Source organism: Cherax quadricarinatus, chromosome 5 (assembly GCF_038502225.1).
Source record: "Cherax quadricarinatus isolate ZL_2023a chromosome 5, ASM3850222v1, whole genome shotgun sequence".
Classification (NCBI taxonomy): domain Eukaryota; kingdom Metazoa; phylum Arthropoda; class Malacostraca; order Decapoda; family Parastacidae; genus Cherax; species Cherax quadricarinatus.
In genome coordinates this window covers 71,654,017-71,671,983 of record NC_091296.1, presented here as the reverse complement: position 1 = coordinate 71,671,983, position 17,967 = coordinate 71,654,017, and the positions used below count along the sequence as shown (strand labels likewise).

At 38.1% G+C, this 17,967-nt stretch overlaps 1 protein-coding gene across 8 annotated transcripts in view; it reads right to left on the bottom strand.

Moving 5' to 3' along the window:
- LOC128684992 (longitudinals lacking protein, isoforms H/M/V) overlaps positions 1 to 17,967 on the bottom strand; it is a 331,763-nt gene that overhangs the window by 27,708 nt on the left and 286,088 nt on the right. The window contains exon 6 of one of the 8 annotated variants that reach the window (XM_070104017.1): positions 14,575 to 14,866. The exons of 6 other annotated variants lie outside the window; for them this stretch is intronic. In XM_070104017.1, the coding sequence (XP_069960118.1) occupies positions 14,575 to 14,866 (292 nt within the window). Of the gene's footprint in view, positions 1 to 14,372; positions 14,867 to 17,967 lie in introns of those variants that run through there. One more of the 8 variants, XM_070104022.1, reaches the window with a different exon arrangement.

Here is a 17,967-nt window from a genome sequence, read left to right as displayed (position 1 = left end):
AAGGGTTAAAAAAAAATTTTTTTTTTTTTTTTAAATATTCGGAGTGCTGGGCGAGATAATGTAGATCTACGTTTGGACAGTTACTGCATATTGACGTAAAAGTTAGGTAAATGAAGTCATTATCATTAATTAGATTGATAATAGTGAGGTAGTAGTTGTTGTTGTTGGGTTTATCAGGGCCACTGACAGCATAAGCCATATCGAGCCTGGTTTCTAGATGTTATGAGGAAAATTTGTTGCCCAAGGCTGAGCGATGAGAGAAAAGGAACAAAAGATCCTTTGAGATAGAAACTTGAAGTTTCCAATTAGATCTGGTGGACCCCCTTGCCAAGCCGAAGCAGAGAGGGACGCCAACACTCCCACCTGAGTTCAGTAACCGGCTTCCCACCAAAGACCGTTAAAGAATTTTCCTCAGAGCGGAAAAAAATGGAGCTGGCTACAGTAAGCTGATGTACAGGTGCCCCTCCTGTAGAGTGCCCGGTGGGCAAAATAGACGAGGACAAGCATCCCAGTGAGAACGGTGGAAATTTGTCACTGATATACAGGCGAGAGAGAGATGTCCACACCCAATGAAGGCTGGCGCAGAAGCCAGTGAGGTAGTACAAAACATATAACAATATTACAGTTAGTAAATTTAGTAATGGAAATGGTTTTACCTCAGCATGATACACTGTTTCTATAAAAGCTCCTATATTGACTGAGTATTTCAGGCAAACTTAGGACTAACTTAAGATTAATTAGGCAATAACTATATTAGGAATTTTATGTTTACAGTCATTTAAGTGAGTGTAAGTGTAAAATAGGGAGAATTATAGATATCAAGAGTAAGTCTATTTTGTTTTGGATGTGCTCACGATACAAAAGGAGAATAAATGGTTTTCACATAGCTGATGGTGGGGTGTGTTAGTGGGAAAAAGTGTTTTTTAACAGTAGTTTTGAAAATGATTGTTGAATCTGCATTTCTAGAGTTTTCAGGCAGGGAGTTCCAGATTTTAGGCCCTTTTATGTACATTGAGTTTTTGAAGAGATTTAGCTGGACACAAGGAATGTCATAGAGATTTTTGTGTCTGGTATTGTGTCTATGGATCCTGTTGCAACTATCAAGGAAGTGTTTTAGTTCAGGGTTAATATTAGAATTTATGGGTCTGTAAATGTAGGTTGCACAATAGTAGGTGTGAATGTTCTATACAGTGAGAAAGTTTAGGTCTTTGAAGAGTGGGGGCAGGGGGTTTGTTGTCTAGCATTGGATTATGTGATAATTCTTACTGCAGCTTTTTGTTGGGTTATTATTGGCTTTAGGTGGGTTGCTGCTGTTGATCCCTGGGTACAAATAGCATACATGAGGTAGGGATAGATGAGTGAACAGTATAGTGTGAGTAGGGCTGATTGTGGTACATAGCAATGTAGTAACTGTTTTGGATACTTTTTTTTATGTGTTGGATATGGGTGTTGAATTTCAGGTTGCTGTCAAGGTGCAGACCCAGAAATTTGCCCTCATTATGTTTATGTGTACCAGACAGATGGTGGGAGACAATTACAACAAGTGTTAATATTAAGTCTGTAACTCTTTACCAATCTGCTTGCTTGCCTGCCTTCTTGTCTGTCTGCCTGCCTACCTGCCTGCCTACCTGCCTGCCTGCCTGCCTGCCTGCCTGCCTGCCTGCCTGCCTGCCTGCCTGCCCTGCCACTTTGCCTGGGCATACTCCTATGAAAGATAGGCTTATTCTGCTGTTGGGGGCCAATGCTTCTGGATATTTCAAGTTGCAGCCTATGCATGTTCATCATTCACAGAACGCGAGTGTTTAAACAGCAAAAAGTATCCAAGGCAAGGTGGGGTGTGTTCTGGCACCTTGGAATGAATTACCATAAAACCATGTATTTTTGGGATTTGAGTTATAATATTTTGAAGATACAAACATCTTTCGGAACAAATTAATAGTGTAACTCGAAGGACCACTGTATTGAAAAGATATTCAAAGGGTTGAGGTCACAGCTTAAAGACAAGTTCCTGTCCATTGTTACTTCAAAGGCTTTAATTACTGCAGAATGACGTTGAAATCTACTATTAAGAAATATCTTGGTAATATTTCTCCAACTGATTTCAGCTCTGGTAAGCAACTTTTATTCTTAATGAGGCTTGCATAAATTAAAAATTGTACAAGGCACACACAGCTATTTGAAAGAACTCATAAACAAGATACTTATATGTATAAATAGGCCTCCCTGAAGCTGGGTCACTTTTGCGTAGTGGGGGAAATTCTGTGGATTGTGTTTGGTTAATCACTGTCTCCCACAGTTCATGGATGAATTGCCCAGTATTTTTTTGGTTGAAATATGATGCCATGCCTACATCAATCTAAACTACAGCACTGTATGACCCCAGTGAGATTAGTAATTTCCAGAATAAATTAACTAACTCACAAATGCCTCCCTCCAGTGACATAGACAAAAGAAAAATAGCATTTGTTTCCCTAAGTCACATATGACAAGAAACTATAGTAATTATTTCATTTGTCAAAAAGTTGAATAATTACCATACTTGCATTTAAACTTACCTTGTTGTAAATAACATGCTGGTGGATGATAATAACAATCAGGATGCTTCTTCAAGAATGATGAAAGATAATGCAAGATGACAACTGCTAGTACATTAATGTGTTAGATGTCCTGCTATCATACTGTTAGCACATTAATGAAGAGGTTAGATAACAACCACTACCACACTATTAACACATGAATGTGAATGCTTACTAATCAAACGTGATGTGGATACTTCGTGGTGAGAAAATGATATTGATGGCATTGGCTGCTGGAGTGGGCTTACAAAACAGGCTTAATACTAGCAGAGGGCTCTTGATCCAAGGAATTTGATATATTCTTTCCTTACTGGCTTAATGCTTCCCCCATGAAATAATAATTCACTATAAACTATTATTATAATATTCACAGTGGCATACAGTGCCTGGGGAATGGGAGGTATAGTAATTGGGTTTGATCTAAGGGAAAGAGAGCTCCAATTCCTTGGCTCAAAAGTCATTAACTGGTGTAGAAACCTTTAAATGGGTTTGATCTAAGGGAAAGAGAGCTCCAGTTCCTTGGCTCAAAAGTCATTATTAACTGGTGTAGAAACCTTTAAAGGGAGTATTAATCTTTCAAGGGAGGATCCTTGATGCTGATAAAGGGATCTTGATCTAAGGAACTGAATTGTGCTTCAGTTCCTTGAATCAGGCCTGAATGCCTTCCATTTTCCCAGGCTCTGAATGATCCCTATGGGTTTAGCATTTCCCATAATTATAACAATAATAATAATAATTTAAATATAAGAGAATATTCGTAAAACTTTCACAAGCCAAAATAAAGCCAGATTAACAATACTACGGCATCAAATTTACTATTCTCAGAGTAGCATTCTTAACCACTCACTGGTGTTAACAAGTCTCACAACTCCCTCTCACTAACTTGTGTTAAAACCTCCCTCTCACTAGTGTAAACAACTCCCTCTCATCATCACTCACTAGTGTTAACAACACCTCCCTCTCACTATGACTCATTAGTATTAATATTAACAACAACTCCCTCTCACCATCACTCACTAGTGTTAACAATTCTCTCTCACCATCACTCACTAGCATTAACAATTCCCTCTCACCATCACTCACTAGCATTAACAATTCCCTCTCACCATCACTCACTAGTGTTAACAACAACTCCCTCTCACCATCACTCACTAATGCTAACAACTCCCTCTCACTATCACTCACTAGTGTTAACAACAGTTCCCTCTCACCATCACTCACTAGTGTTAACAACAGCTCCCTCTCATCATCACTCACTAGTGTTAACAACAACTCCCTCTCACCACCACTCACTAATGCTAACAACTCTCTCCCACTATCATTCACTAGTGTTAACAACAGTTCCCTCTCACCATCATTCACTAGCATTAACAGCTCCCTCTCATCATCACTCACTAGTATTAACAACAACTCCCTCTCACCATCACTCACAAGTGTTAACAACAACTCCCTCTCACTATTTATTTATTTATTTATTTATTTAAAAATTTGAGCACACATACAGAGGTACAAAAAATACAGATAAGAGCAGCATGCCAAAGCCACTTATACTATGCATAGCATTACGGGCTGGCTTAAAATTAACTTAAGATGAACTAAGCAATGATGACATCAGTGATAAAACTTTAATGTATACAGATTACTATAAAGCACAAGTGAGTATTACAAAGACAGGTCATATGGTTGTATGCATTGTTGTACATTCAGTAGAATGGAGTATTCTGTTAGGTAGTGTATTTAAAAAATAATAAAGTTAGATTGAGTTTTAGGTTTAACATTTATGTGATATAATTGTGAGAAACATTTAAGATATACAATTTATAAGGTTCAGTTATTCAGTATTTATTTGGTTTTGGGTGAGTAAGTGATCTTTGAGAAGAGACTTGAATTTATAAACAGGTAGTGTTTCTTTTATATTTACAGGTAATGAGTTCCAGATTTTAGGGCCTTTTATGTGCATTGAGTTTTTGCATAGTGTGAGATGGACACGAGGAACATCAAAGAGTGATCTGTGCCTTGTGTTATGGTCATGTGTTCTGTTGAGGTTGGCAAGGAGATGTTTGAGGGGAGGGTTAATATCAGAGTTAAGTGTTCTATGTATGTAATAGGTGCAGTAATAAGTATGAATGTTTTGTATGGTGAATAGGTTTAGTGTATTGAATATTGGTGGAGTGTGCTGCCTATAGTGAGAATTTGTTATCATTCTAACTGCAGCCTTTTGTTGGGTAATTAGTGGTCTGAGATGGTTAATTGTTGTTGAGCCCCATGCACAAATTCCATAGGTGAGATAGGGGTAAATAAGAGAGTGATATAGGGCCAGGAGGGCTGACTGTGGAGCATAGTACCGTATCTTCGATAGTATGCCTACAGTCTTGGAAATTTTCTTAGAAATTTGTTGTATATGTGTATGAAATTTGAGTCTATTATCAAGGTGGATTCCTAAGAATTTTCCCTCTGTTAGCTTTGTGATAGGTGATCCGTTTATCATTATGTTAAGAGGGACATCTGTAGCTCTGTTACCAAACTGAATGAAGTAGGTTTTGTCAATGTTTAGTGTAAGTTTGTTAGTCCTCATCCAGGTAGATATTTTCTGTAATTCGGTATTTACAGTATTGGCTAGCGTGACTGGGCTCGGGTGGGAGAAGACGTATGTAGTGTCATCTGCAAATAGTGTGGGTTTGAGTAATTGCGAAGCATTTGGTAGGTCATTTATGTATAGGAGAAAGAGAAGAGGGCCAAGGACACTTCCCTGTGGGACACCAACTGTAATTGGTTGTGCAGAAGAGTTTGCCCCATTTGCATACACATATTGGCTTCTGTTGCTGAGGTATGACTTGAGGTAGTTGAGGGAGTGCCCTCTTATACCATAGTGTGACAATTTTACGTGGAGCAAGTCATGGTTAACTGTATCAAAAGCTTTACGTAAGTCAATGAAGATCCCCAGTGGGACTTCTTTTTTTTCTATTGCAGTGTATATATGTTCTAGCATGTGTATAATAGCATCATTAGTATTTTTATTTGGCCTGAATCCAAATTGGCAGGGGTTGAGTATGTTTTGGGAGATAAGGTAGGAGTAGATTCGTTTATGAATTAATTTTTCGAAGATTTTTGAGAGAGGGTGTAAGTTGGATATTGGCCTATAGTTATTCAACTCTGTTTGGTCTCCTCCTTTGTGGATCGGGGTGACCCTCGCAAGTGTTAACAATAACTCCCTTTCACCATCACTCACAAGTGTTAACAACAACTCCCTCTCACTATCACTCACTAGTGCTAACAACTCCCTCTCACTATCACTCACTAGTGCTAACAACTCCCTCTCACTATCACTCACTAGTGCTAACCACAAATATTAATTAAAGTAGCTTTCACAAACTTTTTAAAGTTTAATTATAAGTTCCTTACACCATCTCTGTTAATAAGTGATTTTATCAAGCAATTTTGTTTGCTTTATGCTTGTAGAAAGTGTTAAAAATTACTTTAAAGTTGTTTACACCTTCATAAAATAAAAATGCAGACTAAAAACTTGCATTAATTTCTTTGACTACATTATTGCTCATGCATTACACAAATATTTTTTAGTAGTTAATTTAAATATCATTTTTATCTTTATTACAGATGTTTCACATATTATTACTACAGTGGACCCCTGGTTTTCAGCCGGTGTGGAAATTGTACAATTTGGATTTTGAGCACTTTTTTCGGCAAAATTTTCCCCCGGGTTTCGTACATTCACTTGGAAATTGTTGGTACCAGACGCATCTCCCTGGGCCACTCATACATTTGTGACTCACTCTTGGGTACATTAAATGTCTTATTTTATATTAATATAAACATTTTCATTAACCCTTTCAGGGTCCGTCCCGTAGATCTACGGCTTTACGGTGAGTGTCCAAACCGTAGATCTACGCCAAAATTCTAGCGCCATCAAATTTAGCGCGAAAGCGCACATAGGCCTACATGTGAGAGAATGGGTCTGCGCCATAAACAAAAAATCTAGGCGCCTGCATAGCATTGTGGGAACACCGGCTCAGTCACCCTTGTTCACCATGCCTCGTCGCAAGTCAGCTCTCACTCCCCGGAAAATTGGGACTCTCCTCTTCCTGTCTGATAGTTCTGACACTGATGGAAGTAGAAATGAAGACGAATTCTACGGCTTTGATAAGTTAGTGACCGAAAATAATGACCAGGATATCGATAATAGTGCAGAAAACCCCGACGATCCTCGACCTTCTACCTCTGGTGTGGGCACTCGTGACTCACGGTCGGGTGTTCCTAAACGTAAGAGAAAACTAATATTTTCGCGTGGCCAGGCCTCTGACTTTAGTAATGACGATGATTCTGACGTGGATTGTGATTTTATTGCGCTCGACGATCATTCGAGTAGTGATAGTGAGGAATCATATTAACCAGTGAAGCGTCAGTATGTTCGCCGCCGCATGCGCTCGGGTAGTGTACCCTATGCTGTGCCCAGGGGACGGAGTACATCCTGGAGTACATCCCGTGGCCCTACACCTGTTTTAGGTAGTGATAGTGAGGATGATGTGGCTACACTTGGCATGGATGAGCCACAGGCATCAGTGGATGGTGTTAGTGGTGCTGGTGGTGGTAGTGGCACCGCCATGCGTGACTCACCGTGCCACGCGGGGACCCATGCTGCTGACTCGTCAGTTCAAGGACAAAGCGGAGCGTCAGCCACCAGCCCGCCACAACCACAACCACCCGTACAACCAGCCTATGATGTCCAGTATCCACCAGAAAACCGTATGTGGGATTGGCAGCAAAATCCCAATTTTGTTCCCAAGCCTCACCACTTTGATGACTCTCAAAGTGGAATTCTACCTACCTGTCCCCTTGGAACCACGGCCAATGAACTGGAATTCTTTGAATTATTCTTTGACCAGCCATTGATGGAAATTATTGCCAGGGAAAGTAATAAGTATTTTCAGTACACCATGGCAAATACGATCTTATCACCGCAGTCAAGACTACACAGGTGGAAAGAGACGACTGTTGCAGAAATGTATTTGCTTTTTGCAACAATAATGCTTATGCCTCATGTCTATAAGCATAATATAAAAGCATACTGGTCCACAGATCGGCTAATTTCTACCCCGGTCTTCAGTGAAATAATACCAGTGAACAGGTTTATCTTACTGTTACGTATGTTGCACTTCTCTGACAAAACCAGGCCTGACAGAAGTGACAGGTTATACAAGATTAGAAATGTTTTCATGTATCTCAAACAAAAGTTCAGGATATACTTTTATCCATTCAAGAATCTTGTAATTGATGAGTCTTTGATTTTGTTCAAAGGTAGACTGTCATTCAAGCAGTATATACCGAGCAAGAGGAACCGCTTTGGTATAAAACTGTTTGTACTCTGTGATTGTGACAGTGGCCTGGTGTTGGATATTGTTGTATACACGGGTAGTAAAACATTGAAAGATACCAAGATGTTATTGGGTATCTCAGGTGACGTAGTGAGAAACATGATGGCACCTTATCTTGGTAAGGGGCATACATTATATACCGATAACTGGTACACAAGCCCATTACTCAGTGATTTCATGCGAGTGAACAAGACAGATGTGTGTGGCACAGTGCGTTCTAATCGTAAACATATGCCCAGGCTCAATGCAGGTGTTCGTGGTGATGACGTGCAGGTGTTTACTGCCAATGACATCATGGCATTACGGTGGCATGACAAACGAGATGTCACATTGTTGACAACCATTCACCGTAATGAAATGCAAGACAGTGGCAAAGTTGATCGAGTGACTAATGAACGTATTCGAAAACCAGTGTCAGTGAATGATTATACACAAAACATGCGCTTGGTTGACAAGTGTGACATGCAGATTGGTTTTGTTGACTGTGTTCGTAAGAGTTACAAGTGGTACATGAAACTTTTCTTCCATCTCATGGACATTTCAATGCTCAATGCATATATTTTTTTTTTATTATCACACCGGCCGATTCCCACCAAGGCAGGGTGGCCCGAAAAAGAAAAACTTTCACCATCATTCACTCCATCACTGTCTTGCCAGAAGGGTGCTTTACACTACAGTTTTTAAACTGCAACATTAACACCCCTCCTTCAGAGTGCAGGCACTGTACTTCCCATCTCCAGGACTCAAGTCCGGCCTGCCGGTTTCCCTGAATCCCTTCATAAATGTTACTTTGCTCACACTCCAACAGCACGTCAAGTATTAAAAACCATTTGTCTCCATTCACTCCTATCAAACACGCTCACGCATGCCTGCTGGAAGTCCAAGCCCCTCGCATACAAAACCTCCTTTACCCCCTCCCTCCAACCCTTCCTAGGCCGACCCCTACCCCGCCTTCCTTCCACTACAGACTGATACACTCTTGAAGTCATTCTGTTTCGCTCCATTCTCTCTACATGTCCGAACCACCTCAACAACCCTTCCTCAGCCCTCTGGACAACAGTTTTGGTAATCCCGCACCTCCTCCTAACTTCCAAACTACGAATTCTCTGCATTATATTCACACCACACATTGCCCTCAGACATGACATCTCCACTGCCTCCAGCCTTCTCCTCGCTGCAACATTCATCACCCACGCTTCACACCCATATAAGAGTGTTGGTAAAACTATACTCTCATACATTCCCCTCTTTGCCTCCAAGGACAAAGTTCTTTGTCTCCACAGACTCCTAAGTGCACCACTCACTCTTTTTCCCTCATCAATTCTATGATTCACCTCATCTTTCATAGACCCATCCGCTGACACGTCCACTCCCAAATATCTGAATACGTTCACCTCCTCCATACTCTCTCCCTCCAATCTGATATTCAATCTTTCATCACCTAATCTTTTTGTTATCCTCATAACCTTACTCTTTCCTGTATTCACCTTTAATTTTCTTCTTTTGCACACCCTACCAAATTCATCCACCAATCTCTGCAACTTCTCTTCAGAATCTCCCAAGAGCACAGTGTCATCAGCAAAGAGCAGCTGTGACAACTCCCACTTTGTGTGTGATTCTTTATCTTTTAACTCCACGCCTCTTGCCAAGACCCTCGCATTTACTTCTCTTACAACCCCATCTATAAATATATTAAACAACCACGGTGACATCACACATCCTTGTCTAAGGCCTACTTTTACTGGGAAAAAATTTCCCTCTTTCCTACATACTCTAACTTGAGCCTCACTATCCTCGTAAAAACTCTTCACTGCTTTCAGTAACCTACCTCCTACACCATACACTTGCAACATCTGCCACATTGCCCCCCTATCCACCCTGTCATACGCCTTTTCCAAATCCATAAATGCCACAAAGACCTCTTTAGCCTTATCTAAATACTGTTCACTTATATGTTTCACTGTAAACACCTGGTCCACACACCCCCTACCTTTCCTAAAGCCTCCTTGTTCATCTGCTATCCTATTCTCCGTCTTACTCTTAATTCTTTCAATTATAACTCTACCATACACTTTACCAGGTACACTCAACAGACTTATCCCCCTATAATTTTTGCACTCTCTTTTATCCCCTTTGCCTTTATACAAAGGAACTAACAATGCATATAATATGTACCAAATAAAGACTGGTAACAGACCACCGTATGGTGAATTTTGTTTGTCTGTTGTCAGACAACTCATAATGAAGTACCAGGTAACAACACCTGCAATACAACATGGTCCTCGAATTCCTCAGGATATACCCAAGCGTTTGAGGAGAGAAGGTGATCATTTCATAATACAGCTTCCTTCAACTCAAAAGAAATTTGCTCAGAAGAGATGCATTGTCTGTGCACAAACAAAACGACGGCAACAAAGACGCAAAGACACTCGGTTTATGTGTGAGGAATGTAAGGTGCCTCTGTGCATGGTGCCTTGTTTCAAGGAGTTCCACAAGCTCCAGCAGTTCTAAAACCATGTCCAGTGATTGTAAATATGTAAATATATGATAGAACATTAGTATTATACAATATTTGTGCATGTTTATTGTAATAAAAAACAGTGGTAAACAATAATATGATAATAACTTTAGTGCAGTTATTGTGTTCAATACAGTGAGTTTATATATATCAATTATATACAGTATTGGTCTCTCAGGCCTCAAATGTTAGTAGGAATAGAAAAAAATTGGAAAAGAAAAGAAAAAACAACTAAAACAACAAAATAATATAATACGCGTATGTGGAATTCGTCGATGTTGCCACCACCACATCATTTTCTATAAACTTCTTGGTACTGTATCTCGGTAAGTACTGATCAGATTCTTATTTTTTTTGTTTTATTACCTTCACAAAAATATGCTCTTTAATTCTGTAAGAAATAATAATTTTTTTTTTTTTTCAAAATTTCTTGGACACTGGTGCGTGACTTCAGATTTTGGCCTTGGACCCTGAAAGGGTTAATCCATCCATGATATTTTCTTCAAAATTATGTAAGAAACACGTTACATAGCATATAAACATGCCTTCGTTACTCGTTCACTCAGTGCCCCGCCATAGTAATACTAATAGTACGTAATAATAATCACTCTTGGGCACATTAAATGTCAAATTTTATGTTAATATAGACATTTTCATTAATCCATCTGTGATATTTTCTTCAAAATTACGTAAGAAACATGTTACGTAGCATATAAACATTCAATGTTCATACGCAGTGGAGGGTAAACATTACATTTTCTCTGGTCCAGCATTAGAGAAAACTGTATGAATCTGCTTTGGCCCAGTAACCGCCATTAATATTAGCTTTTGTTCACAATTCTCGTCAGGAATTATTCATTGCTTCTCCCTTTGTTTATGATGGCATCTAAAGGTAGTTGTTAGAAATGACTAAATTCAGTGAGCATGGTATGTCAATGGTAATAATATGGCTGTAGGCCACAGTGTATGTAGCTGGTAGGTATACACTGGGATGTAGTCTGCCTAGGACTACAAATAAATACTACTCACCAACAAGAGTTTTCAATAAAGGTATGTAATGTTCATTTATCATTAAAATTAGTCTTTTATATTTATTTCTCATTGTTTTCTGTATGTAAAACTATAGTTATTCTCTATAAAATGCATTTTTTGTTAATATTTTTGGGTGTCTGCCATTTTAGATTTCGGCCAACCTTCTGGAATGGATTAATTATGAAAATCGGGGGTCTATTATACAGTGAAAAGAAATAAGTTGTGCATGTTAGTATAAAATGAAGAAAAAATTCACAATTGTCAATGAATTTAAATATAATCCTAAAAACATTTTAATTATTACACTCACATAAGTCATCCTACATTCATTTGTCGAGTTTGCTGTTTACTCTTCATTCCATTATAGTATTTATATAATGAAAGTTAATCTAAAATAGTAGGGGGACCAAATATAACTGGAACTGCGTATTATATTCACAGTGATGAGCTAAACCTGTAATGGTGATACAGTGCCTGAGGTTGAGGGTTTGATCTGTGATCCAAGATCAAGGCTCATTACCTTCAAACAATAGGCACTGTGTGATCATTATGAGTTCACCACATCCCTGTGAGTATGAAAATAGTATGTAGCTCCAGTTATTTATGTATGATTCTCCTAATTCCTCTGCTCAAGAACCCTTCAGCAGCATCAAGGTACCCATTCAATACTGAACAAGGAACCAGAGTCTCGTTTTTACTTTGCTCACCTCGACTGGTACAGTGGACCCTTGGATAACGCCTGCATCAGCTAATGCCTCACTTTGGCGTAAAAAAATCGGCTTGGATAACACCTGAAAACTCGGTTAGGAGCTTTCGTCCCAAACGTGTCCGCACGGCACCCTGAGCAGGCCCGGCCACTCACCCTGTGTACCAGCCAGTGTGCCATTGTTTCCAAGCCAGCAAGGACGATTCCACTCGTACATGCGATATATTTTGTACTATTCCACTTTTTTTAGTGTTCGTAACTGCTAAATAAGCCACCATGGGCCCAAAGAAAGCTTCTAGTGCCAACCCTGTGGTAAAAAGGGTGAGGTGTACTATCGAATTAAAAAAAGGAGATAATGGAAAAGTACGAGAGTGGAGTGTGTATCTTGGAGTTGGAAAAGTTATATAACAAACCCCATTCAACCATCACTACTATCTTGCACAACAAAAAGGCAATCAAGGAAGATGTTGTTGCAAAAGGTGCAAGCGTGCTTACAAAACAGAGATCGCAAATACTCGAAGATGTGGAGAGAAAAGGCAAGGCAGTTGCTTGAGGATCTCATTAAGAAAATGCCTCCAAATAGTGCTGCTGTTGATGAATTTATGGCCAGCAAAGGCTGGTTTGAGAGATTTAAGAATCATAGTGGCATACACAGTGTGATAAGGCATGGTGAGGCTGCCAGTTCTGACAAAAAAGTGCCATCCTCTGCCCTCCTACCGTCTAATCACTCATCAATAAGTCCACAATAAGAGTAAGTGTGATGTTATTATTGTTTTATTGTGCATGTATCATTGTTTTCTGTGTAGGGAAATGTATATTTCATATAAAAAAAATTATTTTGTTTAATACTTTTGGGTGTCTGGAACGGATTAATTGGATTTCCATTATTTTTTATGGGGAAAATTAATTTGGTTAAAGGCTAAATCGGTTAAAGCCTAGCTCTCTGGAATGGATTAAAGGTGTTATCCAAGGGTCCACTGTATTTGGCAGGTTAAACACCTGTAAGTTCAGTGTTTCTTTATAACTATAATAACAAAAATCCACTTATTTCTGTCATTAAAATTTGCTTTTGGAATAACATTTTTAACCTGTTTGTTGCAGTAAACCATTAAGGTAATTGTAAAATTTTGTTTCTTGAATTAGGCAGAATTTCTTTAACTACGCAAATGTTAAGAAGTAAAATAAATTTTAAACTGTCAGTACTGTATTTTACTAGAAAAAAATTAATCCCATGCTATTAATATAAATATATGCATAAATTTTAGATAATGAAATATCAATGTTCATAGTATGGTACTTGAGTTGCACATGCAGAGTTGACATCAAATAATAGTATTTATAATGAAAAGCCTTTACATAAATAACCACAGATGTTTGTGTATTTGTATATATGTACTCACCGAGTTGTGTTTGTGAAGAAAGTCTCAGCCCCTTGGCCTGCCTCTAAATGTATAGTGAACTGACATCATTGATTACTGGTCTCATGGGCCTTATAATACTCACTCTTGAAACTATGCAAGGAGTTTGCTTCCAGTATTTATTCAGTATTCAGCACATTCTAGTCTCCTACTGCCCTGAGAGTAAATAAGTATAGTACTTCCTAACATCAGTGTAGGTAATCAGTTTTAATTAACATTATATTAAAAAACAACAAGCACTAAACCCTTATGGGTCATACAGGTGAGTTTTTAAGCTTCAAACAATAGTCCCTTGCCCTTTCCCTCTCCTTCCTTCCCCTGTGAAATAGTCTCTCCTCATTCTGCTTGTCAAATCCTCTTGAGTACAGTAACTTGTAATCATATGTGGCTCTCTTGAATCTATGTTTTTAGGCAAACTTGCCAAAGGAGCTAAATTTCCTTGAAAATGTTTTTAAAACTTTTGCCTTGGTTTTTTAAATCTACAACAAACAAATAACCTAAACAAATACATGTACTTCATTGAATTCTGCCTAACATATGTGTCAAGATTAATCTTAATTAGTACAGTATTATTTAATCATCAATAATGTACCTATTTCTTTTTGTGATTTGCAAGTGCTCAACCCATAGGGGTCACGCAAGTACAGGTTAGCTGGTGTTAAAAAAAAAAAAAAAAAAAAAGGCTCGTTTAATCAAAATATATGTAAAAATTATGATAAAGATACACCTGACTGCCAATTTAAGCTTTAATTAGATGACCTAATTACAGTTTTTTACTAAGTACCTTAACAGATTAATGTGTTCATCATGAAGCATTATATACTGTATATAGGGAGTAAACAACTTGTTACACAGACATACACTTCTCATATTCAGTCCTAATAACTTAGAATGTCTTAGATTTATTAAGATTCTCAGTTATACTGATGCTCACTTGAAGAAATCATTCCTAATGCCCCACTATTTAGCAGTCCTTCGTGTTTTCGTAGCAAGTGAGACTTCATGTGTGCCTTAAGCCTTGCACAATAATTACAGTGAGGGCATTTGTATGGCTTCTCTCCTGTGTGAACACGAATATGGCGCTCCAGATCCCTTGGAGAGTAGAAGGAGGACTTGTTGCAGTAAGGGCAGACTGGGGTGAAGGAGGTACTAAGGTTGTGTTTATAGACACTTGCGGATGCAGCTGCTAAATCGTCTTCGGGTCTTACTGATGCCACCATTGCTACCTAAAATAGAAAGTGATCACTGATCAGCAAGTTCTTCAGGTGGGCTCATTACTGATTTCCAATACCTAATTTTGTGCTATATGATTGATAGATACTGGGAAAAGGTCCAGATTTTTTTTTATCTTTAATTAGTAGCCTTATGATTGTTCCAGAAAAAATCAATGAATAACATCTTTAAGAGATTTACCTTTGAGGAGCAAAGCAGCAAATCTTGCTGAGTAGTGAAGGGCCATTATAACTAAGACCCCATCAACTCTGCCATAACCTCTTCCATTACAAAAGTGTATCTAATTAAAGTGGCTTAAAAACTAGTTAAACTAAATACTATGTCTTCTCATTTACTTGAAAAGATATACTAAACTGAATTTTTCCACTGTACTGAGGTCCTGGAGTGGCAGTTATTATTATGGTCATGGGGAAATGCTAAACCTGTAGTAGTTATAATACAGTGACTGCAGATTGAGAGGTAATTTGGCTTGATCCAAGGAAGTGAAGGGTAACTTAAATTTCCTGGATCAAGAGCCCTTTACCAGCATCAAGGCAACCCCCCCTTCCTTTTAAGGGTTGGAGTGATAATGCAAAAAATATATGTCCAAAGAAAAGAAATAAAATATTGGATTTAACCAAGCACCATTATACAGCAACTAAAAAGTACAGAATAAGATTTATAAATAATCACTTTAATTATCAAGATTTACATGAGAAAGCAAAAAAAAATATCAGTGCCATCACTCTGTTCAATTGCTTTTAAACATGTATTTGTAAGAGGGAGGGGAAAGAGAAAATAAAAGGAGGAATGAAGACAAGACTTTTATATCAAATTAATTTGGAAAACATCTCAAATTTATTTTATATACAAAATAACACATAAGGTAGACCAAATAATGCTGAATGGAAGATGTGTGAATCTTCTTGTGCCTTAGTAAATTTCCCAGTGCAAGTAACACGGTTATCCTGATGTTATATGGTGCATATAACTTTTTCCTTAAAATATTGGTAATTTCCTTCATCTCATCGAACAAAATCCAGTAGTGGTACAATCTTTTCTTTGGTTTACCAACATACATTTTATTTCATCTTTCCTTATTATAGTTAAGTATACTACTAAGGCAGTGAGATCCAGGGATTAAATCCCTGGCCAGGAAAAAATCATACTCTTTTCTAGACAGACAAAACTTTTCCCAAATTAAGGGTATGCTGCTTGTTCCCTAATTATTACATGTATTTCTATCCTGTTCTAACTCTGACTAAGTATATTTTACTACAATATTATATATCTGTCAAAATGTTCCTTACTGCTTCCAATTTAATCTCATATTTCTGAAGTATATTTTCTTCATATTTTGGTGATATTTTTACATTCACAGGGGAGTGCTAAACCCATAGAGATCATATAACACTCCTGCCAATAAATTTCCCATAAAATTGATTATACTGTATTACCCTAAATAATGACACTTAAATTCAAGAAAAAAATTGTTTATAAAAAAATATTATGATAATGCATAGTCAATACTTCATAAGTTGTTCTTAACCCTTTCAGGGTCCATCCTGTAGATCTACGGCTTTGAAGCCAGGGTCCAAGCTGTAGATCTATGCCAGAATTCTAGTGGCTTCAAATTTAGAGCGAGAAGGCTGGTAGGCCTACATCTCAGAGAATGGGTCTGTGTACACAGTAAACAAAAAATGGGGGCACCTGCATTGCATTGTGGGAACGCCATCTCAGTACGCTTTGTTCATCGTGCCTGGGAGGAAAGAAGCTCTCACTCACCGGCGAATTCTAACTCTCCTCTTCCCAAGTTATAGTTCTAACACTGATGGAAGTGGATCTGAAGAGGAATTCTATGGTTTTGAACCATATGGTACATTGTACCATATGATACAATGGTACCATATGGTACAGGGTACAGGGACCCTAATGGAAATAAGTCACTTCTACTTTTTTTTGGTTATCCTAGGTTATCCACACATATGCTGCTATGTATGATAATCTATGTAACTGTATTTGTGTATACTTCAATAAACTTACTTATGATGCCACATGTGCTTGAATAAGTTTATTCAGGTATACACAAACACAGTTACATACATTATCATATATAGCAGCATATGTGTAAAGATCCTAGGATAACCCAAAATAGTCAGACAAAGTGATTTATTTTCATTAGGGTCCCTATACCTTGTACCATATGGTACCCTATACCATATGCAATTCCAAGAGGACTGAGTACATACCGTGGCCCTACACCTGGAATAGACAGTGAAAGTGATGATGATGTGGCTACAATTGGGATGGATAGACCACATGCGTCAGTAGGTAGTAGTGATGCCACAAGCATGCAAGCATGCATGCGTGCAGCATGTGGCACCAGCCCAGACTGGGAGTGAGTCTGGGACTCAAGCCACTGAGGAAGCAGTTCCAGGACAAAGCACATCGCATCCACCGGTGGAAGTAGACGACTGTGGCTGAAATGTATTTGTTTTTTTGCAACAATAATGCTTATGCCTCATGTCTATAAGCATAATAAAAAATCATATGGGTCCACAGATGAGTATGACACCACTGTGAATGACACCTTGTTTCAAAGACTTTCACAGACTGTAGCAGTTCTAGGAACATGTCTATTGACTGTACATATGTAAATATATAATAGAACATTACTAATATACAACATTTTTGCATGTTTTTTGTTGTAAACAATTATTGTAAACAAAATAATGATGAAAATATTTGTGCGGTTATTGTGTTGAATACGAGTGCACATATATACATTATTCATTATATTGGTCTCACATGCCACAAACATTACTGGAAAAATGTTGCTGCCACCTGGTTATTGGAGGTCAACTTCATGCCTCTATATCTTGGAAATTACTGATCAGATTTTTTTTTGTTCTATTACCTATAGAAAAATATTGTCTGTAATTTTTTTTTTTCAAAATTCTTGGACCCTGGCTGTCACTCTGAGATCTGGCCTCTGGACCCTGAATGGGTTAAACTAATTGTCTGAAACATTCCTCTCACAATGACTCATCCTCAGATATCAAAGTAGCTTATCTGTAAAGAAACTAATTTTATGATAATTTTGAAGAGATAAATA